The following is an 11,141-nucleotide window of genomic DNA, read 5'->3' as shown; positions in this document are numbered from 1 at the left end:
TGATTAAAACGGAACAACTTCAAAAAATAGTACAGGTGATGTAGATGTATGTTATAAAAGAGAATCAGAGGAATAGTTATGATCTTTAGAAACTATTGATTCAAGTTGTGAGTCAACACAAATATACATATATATATATATATACATATATTTCTAGCATCAAGTATCTTTATGAGACAAACAACCAAAACATCATGCGACAAATTTTGTCATAATCATTGCCTGCTAATAATTTCATGCTCACTGACTAGAAGAAAACATTCCCCAAAATGCTTAACAGTGAATATTTTTTTAAGACAATGGGTCAACATCAAGGATGCGCTGTGGCTCAGTATAAAAAGGCTGGAGTCAGAGTGTGAGGCAAGCAGTCATCTCTTTGACACCGGAGCAGCTGTTGTAACGAAAATGGTGAGGCCAACTGGGACCGTATATATATATATATATATATATATATATATATATATATATATATATATATATATATATATATATATATATATATATATATATATATATATATATATATATATATATATATATATATATATATATCAGTTTTATGTTTTGTAGTCATGCATTGCTAACGTCTCAGGCAATTAAAACTGTGCCCTAGTAGGGAGACTATACAAAGATATCGTTGCATTAATGTGACTGTCTTATTACTAAAGTTTTCTTTACATCATCTTTTCAGAAATTCTTGGCACTCTTTATTGGACTGGCAGGCATGATTGCCTCTGCCATGGCTGTCCCCCGGTGGCTACGGTGGTTACGGTGGCGGATACGGAGGTGGATTTGGTGGTGGATTTGGCGGACATGGAGGTGGATTTGGCGGTGGACACGGCTTCTTTGGTGGTCTCGGTAGTGGACGTGGCTACTCCGGAGGCAAAGGTGGAAGCAACTTCAACATTGGCTATGGCGGTGGTGGATTTGGCGGCCATGGTGGGTTTGGCTTTGGCGGATTTGGCGGAGGACATGGTGGTGGATATGGTGGTGGATATGGCGGCGGATATGGTGGTGGCTACGGTTATGGAAAGTAATTTTCATTTTTTCATGATATTCTTAAAGAATCATGAAGGACCAACAACATTCTTGTGAAAACAAAACTGATTTTTTTCCTAAACAATTAAAATCAGTTTATAAAAACGTCAGTTCTTAAAGAACTTGTATCGTTTCTAATCTTCTGTAAATAAAGAAACACAATATCATCTCACTGTGTTTGAATATGAAGCATATTAAACCCCAGCAGTTATCTACATCTACACAGTGAGGAGGTACAAGACACGTGAGAACAACTTCATGTTCACAGATATCATCATGTGATAGGAAACCCTTCTAGTTACAAACTAGAAACGTACAAGGCTTATAGGAATGGAATATATAGATGTTAGTCTTATATATAGCCAGAATATATGATGAAAAACTCGCTCACAATAATATGCAGAGGAAATGGTAAGAAAATCTCTTGACATATAAGAGCATATATAAGTATAAACATGTTATTCATAGCAGATAGTAATTAGAAAATAAAACATGTAAAATACAAATGCTAGATTGCTTTCCTTACAAAGAGAAGGTAAAGAAGATCTTAGAACTAGGGATCAGAAATGACTGAATATTTGTAGTTGTACTGACGTGCTGAAAAATTGTTATACAGTGAAAGAGACAGAATGTCATGGGGTTTGGAAATAACTGCATTGTGTTGTCAAATCCAGGGGATGTTGCTGCATGATCACATAGGTAAGGACTTAGAGGGAAAAAATCAATGAATTGAAATCATGAGAAAAAGAAAGAAAAGATTTCTGATCATAAGAGGAAAACTGACGCTAAGGCAAGAGATAAGTTCAGCGATAATATTGTTTTCTATCCTTGGTTTGATGGAATAACTTAAAAACCAGGAACGTTACCGAATATATATGAGAATCGCAGTGAAAATACAGTGCCATTAGACTACAGTGATTCATTGTTTGTATCCTTATACAAATGGTTAGGGATAAATGAATAATGAAAAACATAGCTCTTAAGTAATGAAAAATATAATGAAAATTATTCATTGCCTTACTTGTTTCATAATATTCTTATCTTTCTTATCAATATTCAAAGGGTTACAGATCCTGACTGTCCTTGATAACACAGAAGACACGACTGATTTTTTTGCTTAAGCTTTTTGAAGTCAAATATGATAACTGTATGAGATGCAATTTATGTCGTCGTTTCTGTATACAAATCATTCAATATTTTCATTCTTCTGCTTGAACACATGTAAGTGGAGAATCTCTAGATAATATGGTCAGTAAGAATTATGAAACTGAATCTGTCTGTAAATAGATAAGTCTCTAACTTCAACTGATATATTTACCCATTTTCATTGAATAATGGTCGAGTAAGGAAATCAGTTATATTGGCAAGCATGTTTAGGCAATACTGTATTTGTTACCAGTCGTAGTTTTATGAAGAAATTAGAAACAATATGTGACATTTCGAACGTTTGTAATATCCAAAGTGGTTCATTTTCAATGCAGAATTTACTCCTAGGAAAACATTATAATCTTGCCAATCAGACATCGTTATTTATTAATTGATAGTAATAATATAGATCAAAATGATAAAAATGATATTTTCTCACATTAGGAATAGCAAAATCCTAAAGAAATCTTGCCAAGAAAGAGGGATATATATATATATATATATATACATATATATATATATATATATATATATATATATATATATATATATATATATATGTATATATATATATATATATATATATATATATATATATATATATATATATATATATATATATATATATATATATATATATATATATATAAATATATATATATATTGCTTGCATTAACCTTAACATTAATAGAAACATCATAAAACTAATCGTAGAAAATTTTTTCAACTCACAATACTTAGCAATGATAAACACAATCAAAGATGACAGCCTTTCCAAAAATGCTCAGCAGTGAAAATGAATTTTCCGAGACAATGGGTCAACATCAAGGATGCGCTGTGGCACAGTATAAAAGGCTGGAGTCAGAGTGTGAGGCAAGCAGTCATCTCGTTGACACCGAAGTAGCTGTTTTCACTAGTCACTCCAACAATGGTGAGGGTAACAAGAGTTCTCTCTCTCTCTCTCTCTCTCTCTCTCTCTCTCTCTCTCTCTCTCTCTCTCTCTCTCTTTCTCTCTCTCTCTCTCTCTCTCTCTCTCTCTCTCTCTCTCTCTCTCTTTCTCTCTCTCTCTCTCTCTCTCTCTCTCTCTCTCTCTCTCTCTATATATATATATATATATATATATATATATATATATATATATATATATATATATATATATTCCATCATACTAATTCAATTGTAAAATTGTGACTTTAGAACAATCTTTAATTTTCAGTACTCTAGAAAATGAAGTGTAATCCTTGTTAGGGTTTTGTCTGAAGATAAAATTTCATTAATGCATTTTGGACATCAGCTTTCATTGCTAATTATTCTCTTCTTCATATCATCTTTTCAGAAATTCCTGGCGCTCTTTATTGGACTGGCAGGCATGATTGCCTCTGCCATGGCTGCCCCCGGTGGCTACGGTGGTTACGGTGGCGGATACGGAGGTGGATTTGGTGGTGGATTTGGCGGACATGGAGGTGGATTTGGCGGTGGACACGGCTTCTTTGGTGGTCTCGGTAGTGGACGTGGCTACTCCGGAGGCAAAGGTGGAAGCAACTTCAACATTGGCTATGGCGGTGGTGGATTTGGCGGCCATGGTGGATTTGGCTTTGGCGGATTTGGCGGAGGACATGGTGGTGGATATGGTGGTGGATATGGCGGTGGATATGGCGGCGGATATGGTGGTGGCTACGGTTATGGAAAGTAATTTTCATTTTTTCATGATATTTTAAAGAATCATGAAGGACCAACAACATTCTTGTGAAAACAAAACTGATTTTTTTCCTAAACAATTAAAATCAGTTTATAAAGACGTCAGTTCTTAAAGAACTTGTATCGTTTCTAACTTCTGTAAATAAAGAAACACAAAATCATCTCACTGTGTTTGAATATGAAATATATCAAATCCCAGCAGTTGTCTACATCTACACACTGAAGAGGTACAGGAAACGTGAGAACAACTTCATGTTCACAGATATTGTTATGTGATAGGAAACCTTTCTAGTCACATAGTAGAAGAGTAGAAGACCTATAGGAATGGAATATATAAATCTTAGTCTTGTATTAGCTATCAATATATGATGAAAAACTTGCTCACAATAAGAAGCAGAGGAAATGGTAAGAAAATTCTTGACATATAAGAGCATATATAAGTATAAACCTGTTCCTCTTAGTAGATAGTAGGTAGAAAATAAAACATGTAAAATACAAATACTAAATTGCTTTCTTTACTAACAGAATGTAAAGCAGATCTTAGAACTAGGGATCAGAATTGACTGAATATTTGTAGTTGTACTAACGTGCTAAAAACTTGTTAGACAGTGAAAGAGAGAGAGTGTCATGAAGTTTGGAAATAACTGCATAGTGTTTTCAAATCCAAGGGATGTTGCATGATCACATAGGTAAGGACTTAGAGAGAAAAAAATCAATGAATTGAGATCGTGAGAAAAAGGTCGAAAAGATTTCTGATCAGAAGAGGAAAACTGACGCTAAGGCATGAGAGATGTTCAGTGATAATATTGTTCTCTTTCCTTGGTTTGATGGGGTAACTGAAAAACCAGGAACGTTACAGAATATGTATGAGAATCGCAGTGGAAATACATTACTATTAGAGTACAGAAATTCATTATTTGTATCATTATACAAATGTTTAGTGATAAATGAATGGTGAAAAATATAGTTATTAAGTAATGAATATTATAATGAAAATCATTATTGCCTCACTTGTTTCATAATATTCTTATCTTTCTTATCAGTATTCGAAGGGTTACAGATCCTGACTGTCCTTGATAAAACAGGAGACACGACTAATTTTTTTGCTTAAGCTTTTTGAAGTCAAATATGATAACTGTATGAGATGCAATTTATGTCGTCGTTTCTGTATACAAATCATTCAATATTTTCACTCTTCTGCTTGAGCACAACATGTAAATGGAGAATCTCTAGATAATATGGTCAGTAAGAATTATGAAACTGAATCTGTCTGTAAATAGATAAGTCTCTAACTTCAACTGATATATTTACCCATTTTCATTGAATAATGGTCGAGTAAGGAAATCAGTTATATTGGCAAGCATGTTTAGGCAATACTGGATTTGTTAATGGTCGTAGTTTTATGAAGAAATTAGAAACAATATGTGACATTTCGAACGTTTGTAATATCCAAAGTGGGTCATTTTCAATGCAGAATTTACTCCTAGGAAAACATTATAATCTCGCCAATCAGACATCGTTATTTATTAATTGATAGTAATGATATAGATCAAAATGATAAAATGATATTTTCTCACATTAGGAATAGCAAAATCTTAAAGAAATCTTGCCAAGAAACAGGGATATATATATATATATATATATATATATATATATATATATATATATATATATATATATATATATATATATATATACATATTGCTTGCATTAACCTTAACATTAATAGAAACATCATAAAAGTAATCGTGGAAATTTTTTTCAACTCACATTACTTAGCAATGATAGACACAATCAAAGATGACAGCCTTTCCAAAAATGCTCAGCAGTGAAAATGAATTTTCCGAGACAATGGGTCAACATCAAGGATGCGCTGTGGCACAGTATAAAAGGCTGGAGTCAGAGTGTGAAGCAAGCAGTCATCTCGTTGACACCGAAGTAGCTGTTGTCACTAGTCACTCCAACAATGGTGAGGCTAACAAGAGCTCTCTCTCTCTCTCTCTCTCTCTCTCTCTCTCTCTCTCTCTCTCTCTATATATATATATATATATATATATATATATATATATATATATATATGTATACATATTCCATCATACTAATTCAATTGTAAAATTGTGACTTTAGAACAATCTTTAATTTTCAGTACTCTAGAAAATGAAGTGTAATCCTTGTTAGGGTTTTGTCTGAAGATAAAATTTCATTAATGCATTTTGGACATCAGCTTTCATTGCTAATTATTCTCTTCTTCATATCATCTTTTCAGAAATTCCTGGCGCTCTTTATTGGACTAGCAGGCATGATTGCCTCTGCCATGGCTGCCCCCGGTGGCTACGGTGGTTACGGTGGCGGATACGGAGGTGGATTTGGTGGTGGATTTGGCGGACACGGAGGTGGATTTGGCGGTGGACACGGCTTCTTTGGTGGTCTCGGTAGTGGACGTGGCTACTCCGGAGGCAAAGGTGGAAGCAACTTCAACATTGGCTATGGCGGTGGTGGATTTGGCGGCCATGGTGGATTTGGCTTTGGCGGATTTGGCGGAGGACATGGTGGTGGATATGGTGGTGGATATGGCGGTGGATATGGCGGCGGATATGGTGGTGGCTACGGTTATGGAAAGTAATTTTCTTTTTTTCATGATATTTTAAAGAATCATGAAGGACCAACAACATTCTTGTGAAAACAAAACTGATTTTTTTCCTAAATAATTAAAATCAGTTTATAAAGACGTCAGTTCTTAAAGAACTTGTATCGTTTCTAACTTCTGTAAATAAAGAAACACAAAATCATCTCACTGTGTTTGAATATGAAATATATCAAATCCCAGCAGTTGTCTACATCTACACACTGAAGAGGTACAGGAAACGTGAGAACAACTTCATGTTCACAGATATTGTTATGTGATAGGAAACCTTCTAGTCACATAGTAGAAGAGTAGAAGGCCTATAGGAATGGAATATATAGATCTTAGTCTTGTATTAGCTCTCAATATATGATGAAAAACTCGCTCACAATAAGAAGCAGAGGAAATGGTAAGAAAATTCTTGACATATAAGAGCATATATAAGTATAAACCTGTTATTCATAGCAGATAGTAATTAGAAAATAAAACATGTAAAATACAAATACTAAATTGCTTTCTTTACAAACAGAAGGTAAAGCAGATCTTAGAACTAGGGATCAGAAATGACTGAATATTTGTAGTTGTGCTGACGTGCTGAAAAATTGTTATACAGTGAAAGAGACAGAATGTCATGAAGTTTGGAAATAACTGCATAGTGTTGTCAATTCCAGGGGATGTTGCTGCATGATCACATAGGTAAGTACTTAGAGGGAGAAAATCAATGAATTGAAATCATGAGAAAAAGATCGAAAAGATTTCTGATCATAAGAGGAAAACTGACGCTAGGACATGAGAGAAGTTCAGCGATAATATTGATTTCTATCCTGGTTTCATGGAGTAACTTAAAAACCAGGAACGTTACCGAATATATATGAGAATCGCAGTGAAAATACAGTGCCATTAGACTACAGTGATTCATTGTTTGTATCCTTATACAAATGGTTAGGGATAAATGAATAATGAAAAACATAGCTCTTAAGTAATGAAAAATATAATGAAAATTATTCATTGCCTTACTTGTTTCATAATATTCTTATCTTTCTTATCAATATTCGAAGGGTTACAGATCCTGACTGTCCTTGATAACACAGGGGACACGACTGATTTTTTTGCTTAAGCTTTTTGAAGTCAAATATGATAACTGTATGAGATGCAATTTATGTCGTCGTTTCTGTATACAAATCATTCAATATTTTCATTCTTATGCTTGAGCACATGTAAATGGAGAATCTCTAGATAATATGGTCAGTAAGAATTATGAAACTGAATCTGTCTGTAAATAGATAAGTCTCTAACTTCAGCCGATATATTTACCCATTTTCATTGAATAATGGTCGAGTAAGGAAATCAGTTATATTGGCAAGCATGTTTAGGCAATACTGTATTTGTTACCAGTCGTAGTTTTATTAAGAAATTAGAAACAATATGTGACATTTCGAACGTTTGTAATATCCAAAGTGGCTCATTTTCAATGCAGAATTTACTCCTAGAAATACATTATATTCTCGACGATCAGACATCGTTATTAATTACTTGATAGTAATAATATAGATGATAATGATAATAATGACAACATTTTCTTACATTAGAAACGGCAAAATCCTAAAGAAATCTTGTCAAAAAAACAGGGGTACATATGCCATTATATATATATATATATATATATATATATATATATATATATATATATATATATATATATATATATATATATATATATATATATATATATATATATATATATGTATTGCTAACATTAACCTTAACATTAATAGAAATACCATGAAACAAATCATGGTGAAAATATTTTCAACTTACTATTCTTGGTAATGATAAACACAATCAAAGATGACAGCCTTTCCAAAAATGCTCAGCAGTGAAAATGAATTTTCCGAGACAATGGGTCAACATCAAGGATGCGCTGTGGCACAGTATAAAAGGCTGGAGTCAGAGTGTGAAGCAAGCAGTCATCTCGTTGACACCGAAGTAGCTGTTGTCACTAGTCACTCCAACAATGGTGAGGGTAACAAGATATATATATATATATATATATATATATATATATATATATATATATATATATATATATATATATATATATATATATATATATATATATATATATATATATATATATATATATATATATATTCCATCATACTAATTCAATTGTAAAATTGTGACTTTAGAACAATGCTTAATTTTCAGTACTCTAGAAAATGAAGTGTAATCCTTGTTAGGGTTTTGTCTGAAGATAACATTTCAGTAATGTATTTTGGGCATCAATTTTCATTGCTAATTATTCTCTTCTTCATATCATTTTTCAGAAATTCCTGGCGCTCTTTATTGGACTGGCAGGCATGATTGCCTCTGCCATGGCTGCCCCCGGTGGCTACGGTGGTTACGGTGGTGGATACGGAGGTGGATTTGGTGGTGGATTTGGCGGACACGGAGGTGGATTTGGCGGTGGACACGGCTTCTTCGGTGGTCGTGGTAGTGGACGTGGTTTCTCCGGAGGAAAGGTGGAAGCAACTTCAACCTTGGCTATGGCGGTGGCGGATTTGGCGGCCATGGTGGATTTGGCTTTGGCGGATTTGGCGGAGGACATGGTGGTGGATATGGTGGTGGATATGGCGGCGGATATGGTGGTGGCTACGGTTATGGAAAGTAATTTTCTTTTTTTCATGATATTTTAAAGAATCATGAAGGACCAACAACATTCTTGTGAAAAGAAAACTGAATTTTTCCTAAACAGTTAAAATCAGTTTATAATGACGTCAGTTCTTAAAGAACTTGTATCGTTTCTAACTTCTGTAAATAAAGAAACACAAAATCATCTCACTGTGTTTGAATATGAAACATATTAAATCCCAGCAGTTGTCTACATCTACACAGTGAGGAGGTACAGGAAACGTGAGAACAACTTCATGTTCACAGATATCATCATGTGATAGGAAACCCTTCTAGTTACAAACTAAAAACGTACAAGGCTTATAGGAATGGAATATATAGATGTTAGTCTTGTATATAGCCGGAATATATGATGAAAAACTCGCTCACAATAATATTCAGAGGAAATGGTAAGAAAATCTCTTGACATATAAGAGCATATATAAATATAAACGTGTTATTCATAGCAGATAGTAATTAGAAAATAAAACATGTAAAATACAAATACTAAATTGCTTTCTTTACAAACAGAAGGTAAAGCAGATCTTAGAACTAGGGATCAGAAATGACTGAATATTTGTAGTTGTGCTGACGTGCTGAAAAATTGTTATACAGTGAAAGAGACAGAATGTCATGAAGTTTGGAAATAACTGCATAGTGTTGTCAATTCCAGGGGATGTTGCTGCATGATCACATAGGTAAGTACTTAGAGGGAGAAAATCAATGAATTGAAATCATGAGAAAAAGATCGAAAAGATTTCTGATCATAAGAGGAAAACTGACGCTGAGACATGAGAGAACTTCAGCGATAATATTGATTTCTATCCTGGTTTCATGGAGTAACTTAAAAACCAGGAACGTTACCGAATATATATGAGAATCGCAGTGAAAATACAGTGCCATTAGACTACAGAGATTCATTGTTTGTATCCTTATACAAATGGTTAGGGATAAATGAATAATGAAAAACATAGCTCTTAAGTAATGAAAAATATAATGAAAATTATTCATTGCCTTACTTGTTTCATAATATTCTTATCTTTCTTATCAATATTCGAAGGGTTACAGATCCTGACTGTCCTTGATAACACAGGAGACACGACTGATTTTTTTGCTTAAGCTTTTTGAAGTCAAATATGATAACTGTATGAGATGCAATTTATGTCGTCGTTTCTGTATACAAATCATTCAATATTTTCACTCTTATGCTTGAGCACCACATGTAAATGGAGAATCTCTAGATAATATGGTCAGTAAGAATTATGAAACTGAATCTGTCTGTAAATAGATAAGTCTCTAACTTCAGCCGATATATTTACCCATTTTCATTGAATAATGGTCGAGTAAGAAAATCAGTTATATTGGCAAGCATGTTTAGGCAATACTGTATTTGTTACCAGTCGTAGTTTTATGAAGAAATCAGAAACAATATGTGACATTTCGAACGTGTGTAATATCCAAAGTGGTTCATTTTCAATGCAGAATTAACTCCTAGGAAAACATTATAATCTTGCCAATCAGACATCGTTATTAATTACTTGATAGTAATAATATAGATGATAATGATAATAATGACAACATTATCTTACATTAGAAACGGCAAAATCCTAAAGAAATCTTGTCAAAAAAACAGGGGTACATATGCCATTATATATATATATATATATATATATATATATATATATATATATATATATATATATATATATATATATATATATATATATATATATATATATATATATATATGTATTGCTAACATTAACCTTAACATTAATAGAAATACCATGAAACAAATCATGGTGAAAATATTTTCAACTTACTATTCTTGGTAATGATAAACACAATCAAAGATGACAGCCTTTCCAAAAATGCTCAGCAGTGAAAATGAATTTTCCGAGACAATGGGTCAACATCAAGGATGCGCTGTGGCACAGTATAAAAGGCTGGAGTCAGAGTGTGAAGC

At 33.2% G+C, this 11,141-nt stretch overlaps 1 protein-coding gene across 1 annotated transcript; it reads left to right on the top strand.

Moving 5' to 3' along the window:
• The first annotated feature begins 368 nt into the window (after positions 1–368).
• Positions 369–4,037, top strand: LOC139761580 (uncharacterized). Its single transcript, XM_071685841.1, has 2 exons — positions 369–408; positions 3,521–4,037. The coding sequence occupies exons 1-2, from the start codon at positions 406–408 to the stop codon at positions 3,875–3,877; spliced, it is 360 nt and encodes a 119-aa protein (XP_071541942.1). The 5' UTR covers positions 369–405; the 3' UTR covers positions 3,878–4,037.
• The last annotated feature ends 7,104 nt before the right edge of the window (positions 4,038–11,141 follow it).

Source organism: Panulirus ornatus, chromosome 40 (assembly GCF_036320965.1).
Source record: "Panulirus ornatus isolate Po-2019 chromosome 40, ASM3632096v1, whole genome shotgun sequence".
Taxonomy (NCBI): domain Eukaryota; kingdom Metazoa; phylum Arthropoda; class Malacostraca; order Decapoda; family Palinuridae; genus Panulirus; species Panulirus ornatus.
Note: the sequence above shows the minus strand (reverse complement) of the source record. Positions and strands in the feature narration are given on the sequence as shown.